This window comes from Sus scrofa, chromosome 15 (genome assembly GCF_054392235.1).
Source record: "Sus scrofa isolate SSC_HxYL_T2T_F1_AM1 chromosome 15, Sscrofa_HxYL_maternal_Yorkshire_Landrace_v2.0, whole genome shotgun sequence".
In the NCBI taxonomy this organism is placed as follows: Eukaryota; Metazoa; Chordata; class Mammalia; order Artiodactyla; family Suidae; genus Sus; species Sus scrofa.
The window spans coordinates 124,394,019-124,415,844 of NC_139397.1; the positions used below are offsets into that span (position 1 = coordinate 124,394,019).

General features: G+C 40.9%; 1 protein-coding gene across 6 annotated transcripts; it reads left to right on the forward strand.

Annotated features, from left to right (window-relative positions):
- Window positions 1-231: 231 nt before the first annotated feature.
- FASTKD2 (FAST kinase domains 2) lies at window positions 232-20,511 on the forward strand. 6 transcript variants are annotated; one of them, XM_084999092.1, is made up of 12 exons: window positions 232-467; window positions 986-1,808; window positions 4,791-4,894; window positions 5,994-6,102; window positions 6,391-6,514; window positions 6,784-6,923; window positions 8,822-8,994; window positions 13,778-13,941; window positions 15,481-15,693; window positions 16,435-16,522; window positions 18,938-19,052; window positions 20,313-20,511. In XM_084999092.1, the coding sequence occupies exons 2-12, from the start codon at window positions 1,089-1,091 to the stop codon at window positions 20,430-20,432; spliced, it is 2,070 nt and encodes a 689-aa protein (XP_084855218.1). In that variant the 5' UTR covers window positions 232-467; window positions 986-1,088; the 3' UTR covers window positions 20,433-20,511. The 6 variants fall into 6 exon arrangements, with proteins under 6 accessions (XP_084855218.1, XP_005672182.2, XP_005672181.2 ...); XM_005672125.4 differs by having other exon boundaries at window positions 232-389; XM_005672124.4 differs by having other exon boundaries at window positions 232-299.
- Window positions 20,512-21,826: the final 1,315 nt, after the last annotated feature.

Here is a 21,826-nt window from a genome sequence, read left to right on the forward strand (position 1 = left end):
GGACCCAGCGCAGGCGCACTCCGAAGTTGAGCGAGAAGTTTTGACTCCCAGCTGGAGAAGTTAGGTGTTAGGCTACAGGGTTTTACACTGCTATTAAAAGTTCTGTGGTCTCCACCCTTTCTATCCCTGCAGCTAAGAAAAACCAATCATTCTTTTCGTGAAACTAAGTAATTCTTTCCAAGCGCCGCGAACGTACACTTTTTGACCTATGAAGGATCCGTAAAATCTCGCGATACTCTCCGCTCTCGGGGAAGTGGTGGTGGCTGTGCCTTGGTAAGACCACGGGGTTCTAGTCTAAGGTGAGTGGAGGACTGGTATAGGTGGAACAGTTGGCCGTACGCCCTAGACCGCTTGTCTTTTGGAGAAGGGTCTCAGGAGTTGCCCCAGAAGTGAGTCTCGGGTGGTGGGTTAATACTGGAACGCACAGCTCCGGAAGGACGGACTCCGGACATGGGTCCTGAGACCCGGTGAGAGTAGCTGGTGTATCTCCCTCCCAAGCGCCAGCCATATGTAGACATCACTCTATTTTGCTGCTTCCTCTCCTGAGCTGTTCTGTTTGTCCAAGTCCTTATTCCTAATAGTCCGTGTTTCAGCCGTTGTTAAATCTTCGTGTTAAAAAGTAGCCATCAATGTTAAACGCTTTTCATTGAAGACACCGCCAAGGCAGTGGTAACATAAAACCCCTTACTGCAGAGGAAGCTTTGTAGGAAAACTTTTCCATTAGCAACCCACATCATTTTTTTTTTTTTTCCAAAACCTTAGTTTACACAAAAACAACTTCCAAAGTAACTGCTCCTTTATGGACTGTGTGTACACACTGTTGTAGAAGTATGGAAGCCCATACTGATAAATGGTTTCACCCTTTTAACATAAATCTTGAATATTTTCCTAGATTCCCACTTTAGTCTCTGTTGAATGCATTTCGTATTTTTAAGTAGAAGTTTTATTCTAATTCTTATTTCTTTCCTAACGCTTTCCCCTACAGGAAATGATGGCATGTGCTCTCTTTCCTTAGTAGAAGTGACAGCGACATGTGAGTCATATTGAGGACTTTAAAGCCATTTGAAAGTGTTTCGGTGGCTAGCAAAATGAATAACAGAACAGGTTCCTTTTTATGGAACCTCAGACAATTCAGTAGTTTAGTTCCATCCGGCAGAACTGTGAGGCTGTATCCTTTGGGATTTTGCAGACGACAAATTGTTTATTTAAACTGGAACCAAAGAAGCCTTTTAAATAACTTTGGTAATAGAATGCAGTCATCTATTAGATGTCTCTTTCAGAATGCCTTAATTTTTAAATCTGGAGGTGATGACTTTCAAACAAAGGGCATAAGCACTGCAACAGTCTTTACAGTTGACAGACCACTTTGTTCTAGAAGACTGTCCTTTGACTCAAATCACCCTCTTGCTGCTGATAATGGATTGAAGAAAAACTTTCAACATGAGGCCTCCAAGGAGGATGTTCTCACCAAGGGAACAAAACCGGCCCGGATCAGCTGTAGCACACTGTCTCAGGAGTGTAATTCCCTGAGTGATGTGTTAGATATATTTTCCAAAGCACCTAGGTTTCCTAGTAGTAACTATTTCTCAGCCATGTGGATAGTTGCCAAGAGGATGTCCAGTGACCAGAAGCGCTTTGAGAAACAACTGATGTTTAACCACCCTGTGTTTAGCCAGCTGTGTGAACAAGCTATGAGAGAAGCCAAGATCATGCACTACGACGACCTCCTGTTCAGTCTTCATGCCATAGTGAAGCTCGGGATTCCTCAGAACACGCTACTCGTACAGACTTTGCTGAGGGTGGTCCAGGTAAAATCAAGATATACCTGTTTTAGCATATCTTGAAAGAGTAATAGGAAATAGATATGTAGCCTACTTGAAAGAAACTTATTAGGGAAATGGTAGTGTATATTTGTTTCTACAAATTATATCATTTAGAGACCTTAAGTTAGCTAGACTTGCTGTTGCTTTAGAAATTTATGACACCTTGCCCCATTTTTCTTCTCCAGAATTGAGTAATAGTGATAAGCTAAAATGAGAGATAAAATATACAAGGCAAGTTTAGGTAGTTGAAGGGGGAAGGGAAGGGAAGTAATATGTATTGAGTACCTATACCTTTTACTTCCTTAGTTGTATTTAATCTTCTCATTAGCTTCCTATGGTTGATGTTACCTCAGTTTTGCAGGTCAGGACCTGGATTTTGTGTTAAGCAACTTAGCCGAAGTCTTATAGCTAGTGGATTTGTTTATTCATGCAGTAAATATTTATTGATTGTTAACTATGTATCAATTACTACACTTGTTAACTAGGATGTAAAGATATAGAAGACGTGATTCCTGCCCTTATAATCTAGAGCGGCTGACAGATTTATTGTAGGTAATTGCAAAAATAACCAACATTTGTTTAGTGAATCTTACATGTACCTTGTTATAGGCATTATGCTGAACATACGGAGTAATTACAGTTATAAAATAATGGCCACAAAATTTGGTTGTGATGATCGTTGTACAACTGAAAACAAACAAGAAAAACAATGGCCACATAGAGTTGTCAGTGCACCGAATGAAAAATATACAGAGTGTGTAACAGGGGCTTCAAACCTAGTCAGGAGAAGGCTTTCATGATGGGAAGAGGTGCTGGGGAAGAGGATACAGGATTACTGTTTGAAGCAGTGATGTGTACAGAGTTTGAAAAGAGGATTGCCTCATGTAATTCCCCAGTGTATCTTTTAAAAATAGGTATCGTTACTTTCACTTACCTATAAGGAAATCTAGGCTTAGAGAGGTTAAGTAACTTGCCCAAGGTCACATATCTGTTAATGTCACTGTTTGTAGGTACTTGAGGAATATTTGCTGAGGTGGGTGAACAAATACCTTGTCATAGCAGCACCAAAATTCAAGCCCAGTAGGAGATGATGTCCAGGCTGAGTCCAAGGAATGGCCAGCAGTTAGAAGATTGACAATGAAGGATGGTATTTCAGGCAGAGAAGATTGCATGTTCAGCGTCCTGGAACAAACATTGGGGAAGCCGAAAGTCGCGTAGTGTGGCAGGAAGTAAAGAAATTTGGTGTTGTGGGTTCGAAGGAGTGGAGAGGAAATTGTGTCTGTGGTGTTCAAGGAGGAGGAATTAGGGGATTGCAGCAAAGCGTGAGGCTGGAGGAAAAGGGCCTGAGTCATTAAGAGCTTTTTAGGCCTAGCTAAGGAGTTTGGTTTTATCCTGTCCTGTGGACAGTGGGGATCCATTGAAATATTGAAGCGGAGGTCAACATGCTCCAGTTTGTATTTAGATTGCTGTGTGAGTGGAAAATGAATTGGAAGAAGGATGAAAATGGATTTTTTAGTTTCAAACAAAAAAGTCATTGACCTGTTTGATGTCACTGAATAGATGCCAGATTTGCCAAGGAAAAGAATAGTTCATTTATCTTTTAAGAGTGGACTCTTCAAACTTCTAAACTCAGTGATCGTAATTAAATAATTTTTTAAAAGGCAGTAGTTTCCTGAGGATGATCTGACATATATCCTATCCTACTGTAGAATTCATGAATAGGCATATAAAAATTTTTAACTTTAACTTTTTATATTACTGTGATTTCCATATATTTTCAGCCAGGAACTAATTTGTATTTTGTGTGTGTATTTACACTGCAGAATACCTATGTTTTTTGGTAGATTATATCTTATATAGTTATTGAAAAGTGTTTACAGTAAGGCATTCTACCTAGTCAGTGATGCTTTAAGTGAATTTTGGGTGGGTATTCACATCAGCATAGCATATGCATTGGTGAGGTATGAACAGTGGATATTTGGGGTCAGATTATCCGTAGATGTAGCTGTTTCTCACTAACATGTTGGAATGTTGCAAAGACATTTTAGCTAGGGGTGAAATATGTCATCAGTGAATCTGCCCTTCAAATCCATAGCTGCATGGTCTTTTCTAGATATTGATGGAATGCTGTAAATTGTTAGTGGAGAACCTCTCCTGGGGATGAGACCTTTTTTCCTTTTAGCAGTATCCATCTCTTATTATCTGATGTGACTTGTTAGTCATGTAATTTTAGCAAAAGAGCATACACCTTTCAGCCTACCTGCCTGCAGATGTGATCACAAGTACTTTTGTGTGGTGTATAGACTAGTTATGACTAGTCACGTAAGGCACTAGGGAAGCTATGTTGTTACTATTCACTTTTTAAATTTGGCCCAGTGCCATTTCCGAAACCTAAATTAGTAGCCTAACTCAAGAGATGTGAAAGAGGGGTCTGTGGAGCCTGGGGCTCCTCTTGAGATCCAGATAGCAGTGGTACAATGTGACAGCAGATGTGAATCAGGAGGTCCACAACTGAGGCTGTGATTTGATACCCAGGAAAGGATATGGGGAAATTGTAAGCACAGCTGTGTAAGATTCTTTAGGTATGGGAAAATTGTCCTGTAGGTCTTCTATTACTGCACTTGTTGTCATCATGATGGCTTTGGGCTTTAAGAAGGGGTAAAATTAATGTTTGATAAAAGTTACTTCAGAAGTGGAGGAATACAATCAATATCAAATGGATTTTTAATGATAATGACCAATGCAAAAAGTGTTGATATATAAAAGAATGTGTATCAATTATATGAAAAATTCACTTATGTATGACATCTTGTTTTCCAGAGATGCTGTTTATTTTGGACTGACTATGAATTAATGGTTTGATATTTAATCCTTTAGTTGAAAGCATCAGTTCAGTGGTTTTTCTTAGGTGAGGTAGTCTACTATGAGCTCATCGTCTATAGTGTTTTTGCAATTATATTTCAATAGGAACGTATCAACGAGTGTGATGAGAAGTGTCTTTCAGTTTTGTCAACTGTCTTAGAGGCAATGGAGCCATGCAAGAATGTGGATGTTCTTCGAGCGGGATTTCGGTGAGACCTCTCTGTGCTTTCTTGAAGTAGCTTTCTCTGTTTCTCTTATCTCAAACCAAAAAAAAAACAAAAAAACCAAAAAAAACCAAATGAGGGAGTTCCCTGGTGGCTCAGCATGTTAAGGACCTGGGGTTGTCACTCCTGTGGCTTAGGTTCAATCCCTGACCCCAGAACTTCCGTGTGCCACAGTTACAGCCAAAACAACAACAATAACAACAGCAGCATGAAATTTGAGCTGCTTTTTGGGTGTTGGGAAGACTTTGCTGGTAGTTATGGTCTTGAATACTTCATTAAACTTTAATCCTGGCTCTGGATCAGATAACGCTGAAAATAATGCTTCTTTCAGGATCCACCATAAAAATGTGTGGGTAACATTAAAATTATCTTAAAACAGGACTGTTGTGGGCTGGGGGAGAATTGGTATGTACTCAATTCACAGTGGTCCTTTGGGCACTATGTGGAAGCCGTGAGACACTGGCCCAACTTGAAAGGGAGATTGAATTTTACAGCCTTTAAATTTGATGCAACTGGAGTTCCCGCCGTGGCTCAGTGGAAATGAATCTGACTAGTATCCATGATGATTCAGGTTCGATCCCTGGCCTCTCTCAGTGGGTTAGGGATCTGGCATTGCCGTGAGCTGTGGTGTAGGCTGCAGATGCAGCTTGGATCTGTCATTGCAGTGGCTGTGGTGTAGGCCAGCAGCTACAGTTCCGCTTCAACCCCTAGCCTGGGATTCTCCATATGCCATGAGTACAGCCCTAAAAAGACAAAAAAAAAAAAAAAAAAAAACCCTGATGCAACTAATCTGATAACATAGGTTGATGAGAATAATTCTTAACCCCCTTTTTCATTGACTGTGCGTTGGGATATCTTTGTACAATCTCCTGATAATTGTTCATGCATAAAGAGACCAGAATAATGGGAGGGGATACGGTACTAGGCTGGTCCTGGAACTTCACTATTTACATTCTCTTGGGCACATAGATCATTTCTTTGGGCTTCATATTCTTTGCCCAGAAACAGGAGGTGTACCAAATGACTTTTATGGTTTCTGGTTTTAAGATCCTAGAACTGTAGTATTTATTGTGTTTGATGACAGGATGCTAGTTGATCAGCAAGTTTGGAAAATAGAACGTGTCTTCACATTACAAACTGTAATGAAATGTATTGGAAAAGATGCACCAGTTGGTCTTAAAAGGAAATTGGAGGTAAACACCTTCTGAATTTTCTCTTTTGGGTAAGATTTGAAAAAAATACCTGTGACTTGCTATCACCTCCTTAAGTCAGTTTATTAGGAGGACATTGTTGTACTTTTGGGTTTAACCTTGCTAAAGTGAAATAACAGAAGTAAATTTGTATTTATCCATATATATATTTACATATATTTATCTGCATGTCTGTTTGTCAGAGTCATTTTGCTCAAACTTTATCCTTTTTATCTAAATATGGGAGTATGTTTTGCCACAAATGATAAATTTAAGTTTGATTTTCTTTAGATGAAAGCCTTGAAGGAATTAGACCAGTTTTCTGTTTTGAATAGCCAGCACATGTTTAAGGTACTTGCTGCCATGAATCACCGTTCCATTATCCTTCTGAACGAATGCAGTAAGACAGTCACAAGTAAGGGGAATTTTTCTTACATGATTTGTAGTATCCGATGTACTGTTCTGGACTGTATTTGTTTTGTTTTAAAAACCCTGCTGTTAAAATATGAAAAATATCTAGTGATATGGTTAGATCTAAATTTTATTTTTGCCTATAGTTTTTTTTTTAAACAAAATATAGTGCTTTTTTCCCCTCAAAGAAACAAAAGTATTGAGTATGTAGTATCTTGAATCTTCCAACCAAAACCATCTGATAATTTTTGTTTATCTAACTCATTCTTACAGGTAATATCCATGGGTGTCCTTTTAAAATATTGATCAGTATATTGCAGTCTTGCAGAGACCTCCGATACTTTAATATAGATCTTTTGAAGGGAATAGCAGATTATGTGACTACAACTTTTGACATCTGGAAGTTGAAGCAAGTAAGTGTCTTTTGTTGTTGTTGTTGTTGTTGTTGTCTTTTTAAGGCCCCACCCACAGCATGTGGAGGTTCCCAGGCTAGGGGTTGAATCAGGGCTATAGCTGCCAGCCTACACTATAGCCACAGCAACTTGGGATCCGAGATGCATCTGTGACCTACACCACAGCTCATGGCAACACTGGATCCTTAACCCACTGAGCAAGGCCAGGGATCGAACCTGCATCCTCATGGTTCCTAGTTGGATTCATTTCTGCTACACCATGACAGAAACTCTGCAAGTAAGTGTCTTAACAGTTTAGAATAAGCCTTAGAGGAGTTCGAATTGTTGCACAATGGAAACAAATCTGACTAGGAACCATGAGGTTTCGGGTTCGATCCCTGGCCTTGCTCAGTGGGTTAAGGATCTGGCGTTGCTGTGGCTGTGGCGTAGGCCGGCAGCTATAGCTCTGATTAGACCCCTCGCCTGGGAACCTCCATATGCCTCGGGTGCAGCCCTGAAAGACAAAAAAAAAAAAAAAGAATAAGCCTTAGAAACTTTTTAGAAATGTGTTAATTCATTTAGCATTCTAAATATTTCTCTATCAGTTTAAAGCAGTTAAGATTCCAAAATATTTCAGTCCTAAATTGAAAAACTAGCTTCTTATTATTTCTATCTGAGGGTTATCTGATAATATACTATTCAATGTCTTGACCATTTTTCTATCTGAAATAAAAACAATATTGTCCAAAGTTTGCTTTTCTATTTGTTTTTCAAAAGTCGTATGGTACTTTGATTGGATACTAAGGATTATTTCTTTCTTCCCAGTTTTCATTTGTTAGACTCAGAATAATAAAGATAGGTAATGTGACAGGCTTATGCTTTTTGAAGAATAAAAATATCATTACTTAATGATCATGTCTGTTTTCTATTTATGGAAAGTTTGTTTGTTTCTTCCATAATAAGAGCCTTTAAATTCAGGGGCTGTGTTAATAATAAAACATTTAATTGCAGCAGCTGGTAAAAACTTCTTTTTGTAGTGAAGTACTGGTAACTAGGTTAGATTACTGGTTTAGTTCACTTTGAAAATCAGGGTGAATGTTGAGTTTACTATAGAAATTAGTTTTGGAAAGAGAAATACTTCTTTTCAGAAGGACTAAGAGAGGAATGAGAGGTAAACTGGACATGTATTTTAATCATTGTAATCAGCTCTATTTCCATTTATTAGAATTAATTGTGAACATAGAGGTTTTTGAATTGTCTCTTACCTATTAGAATCCAGAAAATGTCCAGGTTTGGAAGTGGAGCAGTTCAAAACTGATTTGGTCATTTTTGAAATACTTCAAAAAATGTGTATTTAAAGGTAATTTTCAGAGCTGTTTATGAAAAGCATGTAGGAAAAGATTTGTTTTTAAATTAGATGGAAATATGGAAACTGTTATATACTCTGGTTCTCAGGTTACAGAAAGAAGTTGCTTATTAACTTGATACCCTGATTCAAGAATAACTGGAACAGGAGTTTCTGTTGTGGCGCAGTGGAAACGAATCCGACTAGGAACCATGAGGTTGTGGGTTCGATCCCTGGCCTCGCTCAGTGGGTTAAGGATCCGTGTTGCTGTGAGCTGTGGTATAGGTCACAGACACGGCTCAGATATGATGTTGCTGTGGTGGAGGCCGGCAGCTGTAGGGCCCCTTGGACCCCTAGGCTGGGAACCTCCATATGTCGTGGGTGTGGCCCTAAATAAATAAATAAATAAATAACTGGAACAGATTCTGTGAGGAAAAGATAATCATTCCTTTTAAGGAAATATTTGGTCCATCAGGACAGTTCTATTGCTGTTTAAATTTTTTGAGATCTAAAAAATTACTGTTAGCAAACTAATTCTTAAGAAGTTTTCCCTCAATTCTTTCCTTTTTTTTAGGTTCTTTTTCTCCTCATTTTATTTGAAAGCTTTGGCTTTCGGCCTGTTGGTTTGATGGACTTGTTTATGAAGAAAGCAGCAGATGAATCTGGCTCCCTGAACGTGAAAAACCTTGTCTGTATTCTTTATGTGTATTCTTCTCTCAATCACGTCTATAAATGCCAGACCCACAGGTATGTCCTTGTTCTTTTTTTTACTTTTTTATTGCTACATATCATATTTATAGAAAAGATTACAAATCATTATAAGCTCAGTGAATTATTACAAGTGAACCCATCCATGGCCATCATCCATGTCAAGAAATAAAATATAATATTCCTTATTTATGAAGTTAAACAATTTTATTTTATCTTTGCTGTTCTTTGTCTTGCTTGTTTCTTTGTTCTTTATGACATATTTGTTAATTCAGCATAGGAGTTTTCATTTCAAACTTTCCTAGCTTAATCCCTCAGCTCCTGAGTTTGTAGTTCAGTTTGACTCTAACTGTTCATCTGGTCTCAAACTACTGCTTTCTGTGCTTTTCATTTTAACCACAATCATACTTTTCTCCTGTTAAATACAGCAGTCCCTCAGATATGCCATGCGCTTTCAGACCTCTGCTTTCCATCCAGAACATCTGTCCTTCCTCCCCAGATCAGTGAAGGTTCAATAAAAACCAAAAATGTGTATATAACATGTCATTTGTTAGAAGACTGATTAAAAGCCCAGACTCTGGGGACATCCTACTTGGGTTTGAATCCTAACTCTGCCATCATTAGCTACTTAAGTTTTGGCAAGTTACTTATCTGTGCCTCAGTTTCTTCATCTGTTAAAACGAGAATAAAGAAATAGTTATTTCCGGAGTTCCCATTGTGGCTCAGCAGGTTAAGAACCTGACTAGTATCCATGAGGATGTAGGTTAGATCCCTGGCCTTGCTCAGTGAGTTAAAGGATCCAGAGTTTCTGCAAGCTGCCATGTAGGTCATGGATGCAGCTCAGATCTGGCATTGCTGTGGCCTAGGCTGGTGGCTGATGCTCTGATTGGGTTGTTAGGATTCTGTGAGTTAACCTATATCAGGATCTTAAAGCAATGCCTGACACACAGTAATTATTAGATTAAAAAAAAAAAAAAAAAGGAATCAGAGTGTAGGTTACAGAGACCTTGGAATAAACTAGGGCTATCTTTTTGCCATCAAGTGGCTTGACTCCACCAGCCTCTACTCCCTGTGTTTTTCCCTCAAGATTCAGATATCCAAAAGAGAAGATCTGATTGATTGAGTTTGGGTTACATGCCCATTTCTTTGGGGCGGTAAATCAAAGCAGTGCTGGGCCAGCTAAAAAGCAGCTGCTCACTGTGCTCTCCATTGCTCTGAGAAACGCAGTTCTTACTGCGTGTCCTGTGCCTTCCTGTATTGTCTCCATCAGAGACAGTGTCCCCTGTGCTTGTCAAGTCTTATAGAAATCTCTGGCGGAGCTTTGACACATAGCTGCAGTTATTTGTCAGTAATCCTGTCTCTGCTCCATAATTGGAAAGCTTTCTTGAGTTAGACCCATGTTGCTGTTATTCTAAATTTAGCACCAAGCCTGGCACAGAATAAACATATAATAAAGGTTGAGAAGTATCCTTCAGATTCAGCCTTTCTCTCCTCCTTGTCTTGGTTTCATTATGAAGCAAACTCCCATGTGTCTCCCACCCTTTCCTGACAGATACCGTCAAGCTGAGCAGTAATTAAAGCTCTGGAAACAGCCCCATGGACTCCATAGAATTAGGAGAACAAACACTGGCTGATTAGGGAGTTTTTCAGCTGACAGTAGATCAGCATCCCAAGAGATAACTTCATCCAGTAAAATTGTTATATTGGAAATAGAGGAGGGATAACAGAGGTAATGCTAACTAGTTACACAAAGGTTAGGACATTCAATAAAATATACCAGGAGCAAATCACACAGAGGCAGAACCATGACTGTTGTACTTTTGTCTGCTCTGCTTTTCTCTAACTCATTGGTTCTCAACTGGCAGTAATTTTGCCCCCTAAGGGATACTTGGCAATAGCTGGGGACCTTAGTTTTTATGTGGGGGGGTGGGGGGGTGGAAGGGAGGTGGTACTGTTGTCCTTTAGTGGATAGAGGCTGGGGAAGCTGCTAATGTCCTACTCTGCACAGGACAGCCCTGCGACAGGGTTATCCAGCCCAGAATGACAGGAGGGCCAAGACCGAGAAACTGTGATCCTCCCGCCTCAACATTTCTCCTTTGGAGAACTGGGGGCAGTGAGAGTATGGCTGATAGATCGAGCTTAATCAGTTAGAATTTCCTGCATGCCTATGAATGTGCAGTTTCCTAAATCTGGTGTTTTGAGGACTATAGAAAGAAGTTGATGCTGTCTTTCTCCCGTAGTCCAGTTGAGGAGGAAAGTCTTGTACATTGAGAGGGTCAGTGATTGGTAGGTACCAAATGAATGTTTTCTGGAGGAGGGAGAAAGGAGGTGGCCTCTTAGGCTGGAACAGCTAAGGTTTTAGAAGCAGGATAACTCAGAGCATTTGGGAAGCGAGTTGACTAGACCAGATGGATTCGGTAGGAGAGTGGTAGAAAATGTGGCTTAGCACATTGTATATCCACGCGCTATACTCTATTTATTTTATTTCTGTTATGGCCTCTGGGAGAGAGAGTCTGTTAAATCTGAAGTGTCTTCCTGTATTTGAAACTCTCGGAAGAAAACACGTAACATTGCAGCTCTGTCATTTCAGTCCTTTGGTTTCTTCTCTTCTTGATCTGTACTTGCCACGCTTAGATGATCCCAGACTGCTCCTCTGGTCACGGGTGTGCTCCTGAAGTCCCGTGCTCCCTCCGGTTGCATGTGGTCACTGTAGAGCCCACCTGTGTCTCCAAGTTCAATAATTCTGAAGATCAGTTCATTCTTGTTTTGTTTTTTTTTGTTTTGTTTTTGTCAGTTATTTACTACTTACCAAACACCATACCAAATGATCTTTTATAAACCACTTTATTGAGGTGTGATTAACGTGTGCATGTTTAGTGTATACAGCTTGGTGAGATTTAGCTCATAATTCTTGACTTTTCCTTTTCCACTCACATTCTCCTCCTCATCTGAGTTTATTTGTACATTTAGTCAGAAAACGTGTACCAGGCACTTGGGTACTTAGAACAAAAATGAGTAAGACATAGTCCTTTTTGCCGGAGGATTCTATGTAATGGGTAAGGTAGACATAAATTGGCAATTAAATATAGCATGAACATTGAAGAGATAGAGTCTTATACAGGATGTATGAGAACAGAGGAGGGATGTGCCAGGATGCTAGCGTGGCGAAGCAGAGGGTCAGGGTGGATGCCTATCATCCTGCCTGCCTGGAGCAGATCTTAAAAGATGGATAGAGGAGTTCCCGTCGTGGCGCAGCAGAAACGAATCTGACTAGGAACCATGAGGTTTCAGGTTCGATCCCTGGCCTCACTCAGTGGGTTAAGGATCCAGCGTTGCTGTGAGCTGTGGTATAGGTCGCAGACGCGGCTTGGATCCTGTGTAGCTGTGGTATAGGCCGGCAGCGACTGCTCCGACTAGACTCCTAGCCTGGGAACCTCCATATGCCACGGTGCAGCCCTGAAAAGACAAAAAAAAAAGAAAGAAAGAAAGAAAAAAAGAAAAAAGATGGATAGATAGGAGTTAACCATGGCAAAACCACTCTGAGTAGAAGGGACTCCATGCTCAAGTCCTGGAGGAAAGAAGCAGCAGAGCATGTGCAGGGAATGACACATATTTGGTGTTGCTGAAGCATGAGCTACAGCATAAGGAGAGGGATGAGAGGAGACCGAAGAGGCCATTACCACCCGGGCTCCAGATCCGTCCTCTGCAGCCCCACCCTTTCTTGCTGCATCCTGCAGATTCCCTCGGTTCTCCCTTTAATAAATGTTGCCTCACTCTTGCCTCTAGGACCTGCACCATTCTTCCTATCTTGCTGTGACTCTGCTCACCCATCTGCTCCCCACGGGACCTCTCAGTTGATCTCAAACATTTCCCTTTGTGGCTCATCATCACGAAGGGCTTGCTTCAGGGCATACTCACCATGCTGCTGTGAGACCCTGCCTGTGCCCCAGCCTCACTAGTTACTTACTACAGCAGAAGAGCATGCCCTTTCTGGGCTCCACTTCTTTACTAAATTTCAGTTTCCCCTTTGCCATCTTTTCCACTTACTGAAATTCTTATCCCCAAAGCTGCTTATCTACTTTCTTGCCTGTATACTATCAACAGGACTTTGCATATACCTTCTTTTTTCTTATATAATGTTATATAGCTTATGCCTTCAGAGTCAGTCTGACCTGGGCTTAAAGTATATCTGTGCCTTTCTTAGCAGTGTCACTCTGGGCAAGTGACCTTACCTAATTTTGATCTCTCCTTTTCATCTCTGCTTCACTGCTTTGTTATATTCTGCATATCATTAGCTCTGGGTGGTAGGATTAGGCTTGCAGTTCATTTAACTCAGTATTAATAGCTAGAGAATTTTAATTGGTTTTAAAACTACATTGGTATTCTAGGCCTTACAGACTTACTCATAAAAATCTAGTACAATGGTTAAAAGGCTCTGGACCCTGACAACTTGGATTCTAGTGTTGTCTCTGTTGCTTCCTTCGTGTGTGTTTGTGGACAAGCTACCTGACCTCGCCAAGCCTATTTACTCATCTTTATTGTGAAGATAATAGTGATACCCATCCTGTAGAGTTTGGATAGGAATTAAATGTGTTAAAGCCTAAAAACGTTTGCCCTGTGCAAGACACAGAGCAGTAGCTAACATTGATTGAGAATGTATTTATTATGAGATAGCCCCCTGACTTGAAAGATGTGTGAGTGCTTATTGCAAGCCTGATTGGCTTATACACTTAAAGCCATTGGTTCTGTGACATCTCACTAGCTCTGCTGTGACTTTGTCTTTATTCGTATTTTAAAGCTGACATTCTTTCTTTCCCCGTAGGTTCCTAGAAATTATGGCAACTGCTCTGACGGGCAGTCTTCACCACATTTCTTCAGAAAACCTGTTGAACGTTGTGTGTTCGTTTTGCTTGTTGAACCATTTTCCCCTGGCCCTTATTAATCAGCTTTTCCAAAAGGACACCATCAGTGATCTGCTGACCTCAGGTAGAATCTCAGTGCAGGGTGGAGACTGAAATAAGGCGGTACCTAGTGATTCTGAATGGGGTTTCAGTTGCAGCGGGTTAGTTAAGCCATGTGGACAGGTGCTCTTGATGGAAGGACCAGTGATGGTGACGTCAAGGGGCAGCACTTCAAACCAGCAAGCCCGGGAGCCTCCTGTCATGACAGATCCTGCACATAGAAGGCAAGAATAAGCAGCACATCATCACTGTTCTTTTTTTTTTTTCCACACTTCAGGCATCTATACAAAGGTTCAAGTTTACACCTTGATCAGAGGTATTTGTACTTCTGATCCTTACACGTCACATTTGAAGCCAAGTTCAGTCAACTTTTGTAATTATAAACATTTTGTCACCCATGGACTGTGATGAGGGCACAATCCTTAGATCAAGGAAACAAATAGTGGAGTTCCTGTCGTGGCTCAGTGGCTAACGAATCTGACTAGGAACCATGAGGTTGTGGGTTCAATCCCTGGCCTTGCTCAGTGGGTTAAGGATCCAGTGTTGCCGTGAGCTGTGGTGTAGATTGCAGACACGGCTCAGATCTCGAGTTGCTGTGGCTGTGACATAGGCCGGTGGCTACAGCTCCTATTTGACCCCTAGCCTGGGAACCTCCATATGCAGCGGGAGCAGCCCTAGAAATGGCAAAAAGACAAACAAACAAACAGTTACCAAAGTTCCAAGTTTCCTCTTGGAACCCAATTAATTGTTGACATTTGGTCTTTACTGTTAAACAAGGAAAAGCAGTTATCAGGCAAGATGTACAGAATTTGATGATGTATCTGGGAATAGAGTATTTTAAATCCTTTTTTTTTTTTTTCTTTTCTGTCTTTTTGCCATTTCTAGGGCTGCTCCCTTGGCATATAGAAGTTCCCAGGCTAGGAGTCTAATCGGAGCCCTAGCCACTGGCCTACACCAGAGCCACAGCAACTCGGGATCTGAGCCGCGTCTGCGACCTACACCACAGCTCATGGCAATGCCACATTCTTAACCCACTGAGCAAGGCCAGGGATCGAACATGCAACCTCATGGTTCCTAGTCGGATTCGTTAACCACTGAGCCACGACGGGAACTCCCAGTATTTTAAATCCTTTTTTTAAAAAAAACAAAAAAACAAAAAAACCCACAACATTATGGAATTCCAAAGTTGAAGTGTGGAGAAGGAACACCGTGTGCTCACTTTTAAAGAAGAACAATGTAGGGGAAACAGCCTTGAACCCAGAAGACCTGGATTCCACTCCCAACCTAGCTTTATTTAATCAGGAGGCATTTTAACAGTCCTGGGCATTTCCTCATCTGTTCAATGGTGAGTTTAGGCTCAAGCACCTTGAAAGGTATTTTCAGCCTTAAAACATGATCAGGTCCAGGGCATTGACCTACACACTGTGGGAGCCAGGGCGACAGAGAGATTCCTCCTGGTGAGAAAACAGGGAATCAGAATTATAGGTGCATTCATACAGTTTCTTAAATGGGTCATTCATATTTTTTCTTAACTATAGATTTTCTTTCGGTCTTTCTTTTTTAGGTGATGTGGAGAAGCATGTTCTCAAGCTTTGTACGGTGACTGCTTGTCTAAAACTTGATGATGCTCCTTATCCCAAGAACATAGACCTAGTGCTGCCAGAGCCGCCATCCACAGTGCTGTGCCCTAATGCAAAGGTTGCCAAGGTGCTGAGTAGCCTCCTGGGAGAAGGATGCTTCTCCAAAAGTGTACAGTTGCCACATAATTATTATATCGGTATGGGACTTTATTTTTTTTTTTTTTTCTTTTTATCTTTTGTTGTTGTTGTTGTTGTTGCTATTTCTTGGGCCGCTCCCGCGGCATATGGAGGTTCCCAGGCTAGGGGTTGAATTGGATCTGTAGCCACCGGCCTACGCCAGAGCCACAGCAACGCGGGATCCGAGCCGCGTCTGCAACCTACACTACACCACAGCTCACGGCAACGCCGGATCGTTAACTCAATGAGCAAGGGCAGGAACCGAACCCGAAACCTCATGGTTCCTAGTCGGATTCGTTAACCACTGCGCCACAACAGGAACTCCGGTATGGGACTTTATATGATTTCCTCTGTTCTGTTTCATTTTTCTTTATGCCTGACGAAAGACTAGGAGTTTCCTGTGGCAGTTTAGTGTAGTGCAGCGTTGGCTTTGGAGCTGGACTGCCTGGCTGTGGCTTTTTGCTCTGCTACTTATTAGTGCTGTGCTTTAGGTACCTGCTGCCTCTTTCCTTTTCTGTAAAATGGCAGTAATAATACTGCCCCCCTCATAGAGGTCCTGTGATGAATAAATGAGATTATACATCTAAAATCCATACTAGTATCTGGCACATGGTAAGTTCAGTATAACTTAGATGCTGCCATTATCAGTATTGGTAGTAGTGTTACACATTTTGAAACAAAAAATCACTTTGTTTGAGAAATTAATATCAGTTCTTTGAATCACAATGTTTGAGAGATTAATATAAGTTCTTTTCTTTCAGATTTTGAAATCAGAATGGATACTAACAGGAGCCAAGTGCTTCCATTTTCTGAGGTGGACGTGGTAACTTCTGATACAGATATTCAAAGGTAGTTACATGTACCCATTGCTGAACTTTCTAAATCTGAATCTTAATCTCAAAGACTTCACATTAAATAGCAGTAACAGGAGTTTCCATCGTGGCTCAGTGGTTAACGAATCCGACTAGGAACCATGAGGTTGCATGTTCAATCCTGGCCTCGCTCAGCAGGTTAAGGATCCGGTGTTGCCATGAGCTGTGGTGTGGGTCGCAGACACGGCTCAGATCCCGCGTTGCTGTGGCTCTGACGTAGGCCGGTATCTAGGGCTCTGATTCGACCCCTAGCCTGGGAACCTCCATATGCCGTGGGAGCAGCCCTAGAAAGACAAAAAAAAAAAAAAGAAAAAAAAAAAGACAGAAATTAATAATAATAATAAATAGTAGTAACAATACTAAGATCTTACATTTGTATGGAGCTTGTAATGCACGGAGAGACTTCTCATCCATTGATCTCCTCCTTAGGTATAAATGTAGGCACTGTGCTTGAAGATAATGGATTGGAGTTGGCCATTTAATCAAACAGGCAGTTTTTAAAAACTAGGTTTTTGGAGTTGCCTGGTGGCATAGCAGGTTTAGGATCTGGTGTCTTCCCTGCTGTGGCTCAGGTTACAGCCGTGGCACAGGTTCAATCCCTGGCCTAGGAACTTTGCATGCTGTGGGCATAGCCAAAGAAAAAAATTAGGTTTTCAAGCTGAACAATTCAATAAAACCATGTTAATATAATTGAAACCATCAGTGCAGTGCCAGCTTTTGACAAGATAATGCATTAGTGATCATCAAGAATTAAGGCTTCTACTGAAATCAAATACTTGATAAATATTTTGCTCCATCATCAAACCTTTCTAAAGTTAGAGAAACTTTAGCTTTTTAATTAAGCTGTATTGTATATGGGTCAAACCATATTGAAGTTAATTAGAAGAAGTTTCCTCGACTCACACGCTACAAAAGGGGTCTCTGGAGAAATTGATGCTACACCCTGAGAGAATGTTCTGCCTTGTAAACAGATGGGTCAGGTCGTGTTACGCACACCCTGTGTTCAGTCAGCCTTTGTGGAAAGGCTGTGCCGGGGCCTGTGGGGCAGGCAGGGATGCGTCAGACACAGATACCGACCCCGAGAGACTTGTGTCCCCTACTGCTTTGTAGGACATGCACATAACTATGGTAGAGGCAGATACAGAAAAAAAATCTTGGGATCCAAACTCCTATCGGCCCATTCCTCTCCATTCACACACAGCTTTGTCACTTTCTCTCCTTTCTCAGTCCGTCCAGCTTGTTCCTGGCCATCTTTGTCAACTGCTGTCTCCCCCCCGCATGTTACCCATCTCCCCTTGAAAAGGCTTTCTCTCTGACTTTGTTGAAAGATCATTTTTCCTTTTCAGGTATTCAGCTGTTGTGGCATAATAATGTAATACAGAAGCTCTCAGCCTAAAATACTGAGAAGAGATGAGGAATCAGAATGTTCCTTTAAAGATAAAAAATTTCTTACTTTATCTCAGATAACAGCCAGAGTGTAACAGAAGATAGTAAGGATATAAATGTCTTTTTTTCTGTCCCCCAATGAACTTAATCTTTCCAAAAGGTCACGAACAATGAAAAAACAAATTACACCTTCCACATTTTTGTTACACATAGAGATTTTATCTTTTCAACAGTCTCGCCTATCTCTTAAGTGTCCTCTTTGTATTTGGTCTCCCCTTTCTGGGTTTTAAATGCCTCTTTCTCAGGGAGACAATATGTACAAGCAGAACATTGACCACTGGGTATTCTACATTGATACTTCTAGTAGCATAAATAATTATATTTAGGTCAGAGATTAACACTGCATGGAAGAGCCTTAAAATGGGTGCTTTCGTACCTTAAAATTTTCCTCATCAAGAAAGTAGTCATCCTTGGAGTTCCTGTTGTGGCTCAGTGGTTAACAAATCCAGCTAGGAACCATGAGGTTATGGGTTCAATCCCTGGCCTTGCTCGATGGGTTGAGGATCTGACATTGCCATGAGCTGTGGCGTAGGTCGCAGACATGGCTCAGATCCCTCGTTGCTGCGGCTCTGGTGTAGGCTGGTGGCTACAGCTCCGATTAGACCCCTAGCCTGGGAAGCTCCATGTGCCGCGGGAGCAGCCCTAGAAAAGGCAAAAAGAACAAACAAAAAACAAAAAAAATGTAGTCATCCTTAACAGATCAATAAAGGATAACTGTTTGTATAAAGCATTATTATAATCTTTTGATTCCTAAGTAGCCTTCATATACTGAATTATCTACATAGGCCAAATTACGAGGAAGTGAAGGACGGACATAGGAGGAATGGTGATGAATGTGGTCAGTGGAGAGCTCAGTTCTGAAATCTCCAAAGAGGAGGAATGCAGCAAGATTGTAGATGGTCATCTCATTAGTAACTAGTCTCATATTTTGTATTTTTCTTTTCAGAGTAGCCATACTATGTATTCCTAAGTCTGCTTACTGTTTGGATTCAACCCACCCCAAAGGAAACCTTGCTTTGAAAATGCGGCATTTGAAAGCAATGGGTTTTCGTGTGATCTTGGTAAGGAAAAAATGCAAATGAAGTAGTGTTGTTACTGATGTCCGTTCGGCCAGGAGTGTTATGATTAAAGTTGGTTACTAGGACTAGAAGAATTGTCAGCAGTATTGGCATAGTGTTTCAGTTACTGTTTTCTTTGAAAAAACACACTTCTGGCACATGATTTAGCTCCTCCTCAGCTGTTTACTGTCATTTACTAGGGGTTTTATAAATGCTGTATTTGGTCAACTTTAATCATTTTTGTTGGAGTTACCATTGTGGCACAGCAGAAATGAGTCTGACTAGGAACCATGAGGTTGTGGGTTCGATCCCTGGCCTCACTCAGTGGGTTAAGGATCTGGCATTGCCATGAGCTGTGGTGTAGGTTGCAGATGGGCTCAGATCTGATGTGGCTGTGGCTGTTGCATAGGCTGGCAGCTATAGCTCCGATTTGACCCCGAGCCTGGGAACCTCATATGCCGCAGGTAGGGCCCTAAAAAAAAGCAAAAAAAAAAAAAAAAAAAAAAAAAAAAAAAAATCATTTTTGTTAAATGGGACAATGTAGATAATATGTTTTTTTATTTGAGACACGGGAAACCATATTCAGTTTCTAGGTTATCCTGAAGGAGAGATGTTAATTAAAGCTTTGCTTTCACGGGCCGTTGTGAGGCTGTTAAAGGATGTTTGGCGCTAGAAAAGACTGGATGGTTTTAAGAGGATGATGGTTCTTCCTCTTCCCTCTTATGCTTCGTATGATTCCGAGCATCACAGCTTTTCTTAAACAGTCTCTCCAGATGTCTCTATAGAACAAGAACCTTACAAATACATTTATATTTATGTTAATGTTGGGATGGATCTAAAGGCCACTCATTTGGTCCCGCACATATTGTGAAATGCAGACGTTCACATCCTCCTTACGGTACTTGAGTGTCCAAAAATGGATCACGCCAGATTATCAAATTACTGAGGTTCAGAAGGCCCATATCTTTTAATGGGCTACTCTTTAACACTTTTTTTCCATATTGCCTATTATGTATATACTAAGGAAGATTATCCCAAGAAAGAAATTTTTGTACCCTTTAGAGGACCTTTAAAGTTTTTATCATTTTCACTGTGAGAGCTTTCTTCAACCCTAGCACATAGTCTTACTAAGCTCTTAAAATGTGCATAATTATAAGCAGTTGGCTTGATGTTAATTTAATATCCTTGGATCTCCAAACTAGCTTTTATTTTATATGTCATCGTCTTCCTGCAAACTGATTATTTTCCTCTTTCTTTGGTAAGGTCCATAATTGGGAGATGGAAAAACTAGACATGAAGGATGCAGTCATGCTTTTGAAGACTAAAATCTATTCAACTGAAGCACTTGCTCCTGCTGATAAAAATTTGCAAAGCACATGTTAAAAGTAAAAAGCAGCCCTTTTATATTAGGAGACATAAGTTTGTAAAAATAACTTTAATAAAGACTACAATTTAGTTGTCAGTGGAATTTATCTGACTGCTCACCATAACAAAAAGTATTAGTTCACTATTAAAATAATTTTAAGAATGAAAGAAATAATGTTATATTTTAGAATATGCTGAGAAAATTCCAGAAGTGTCATTTTTCCAATCGTACCTATCCCCTCTAGTGCTCAGATACTTGACAAATTCATAAACTGTAGATTTTGCTGTTTCTCATTGGCTTTGATGCATTAAAACCTGGCTTCTTAGTTCTGATGGGTTGCAGGTAAGTTGGTGTGGACAGTCCTTGGGTTTGGAATCCAAGCTATTTTAGGACTCAGACATGGACCACCTTTTCAAGCATTGGCCGCAAAGCAATTAGGCTAGGTTCTCAAATAGTAGAATGGGAAAATCCCATTGTGGCTCAGCAGTAGCAAGCCCGACTAGCACCCATGAGGATTCAGGTTTGATCCTTGGCCTTGCTCAGGGGGTCGGGGATCCCATGTCGCTGTGCGCTGTGGTGTAGGTTGCAGACCTGGCTCAGATCCCATGTTGCTGTGGCTTTGGTGTAGGCTGGCAGCTGTAGCTCCAATTTGATGCCTAGCCTAGGAACTTCCATATGCTGTAGGTGCAGTACTAAAAAGGGAGAAAAAAAAATTAGAATGTATAGGAAATAATAAGGTAGCATGTTAAAAGTGAGTGAGGATTGGGCATTTACAGTTGTAACAGGCATTCTAGGTGGAAGCAGTTTGTGGGCCATACTAAGAAAAACACAGATGAGATAATACAGGGATGGCTAGGAGTCCAAATTACATAAGATCGATTGGCTATGGGTGGCTGACACCATAATTCTTGCTATTGTTGAAATTATTCCTTCCTCTTTCTTCCCCTTTCCCCTCCCATCATTTCGTGAATCTTTTAAAGTAAATTTATAGCCGAACTGTTTTGTGAGTCAGACCTGTGGGCTCTTTTCATTTATGTTTGTTCATTCTTTTGTGGAAACATTTGTACAAGTTTGTCCTGTGCCTATCTACCTAGAATTTGACTGCTGGGGATACAGCAGGTTCCACTTGTGAAACTTGAGTGCCAGCTAAGTTGGTATTATTTTGGCCCCGATGCAGAAGACTGAATATTTATGTCCTACGCACCCCATCCCCCAGATTTACATGTTGAAGCCTCACCCCCAGTGTGATGGTATTTGGAAGTAAGAGATTTGGGGGGTGATTAGTCCCTCATGAATTGGAGTAGTGCTCTTATAAAAAGCACTAGCAGCTCCCTTGTCACTTCTCCGTGTGAGGACAGTAAGAAGAGGACCTGACTATGAACCAGGAAGGGGGCCCTCACCAGACACTGAT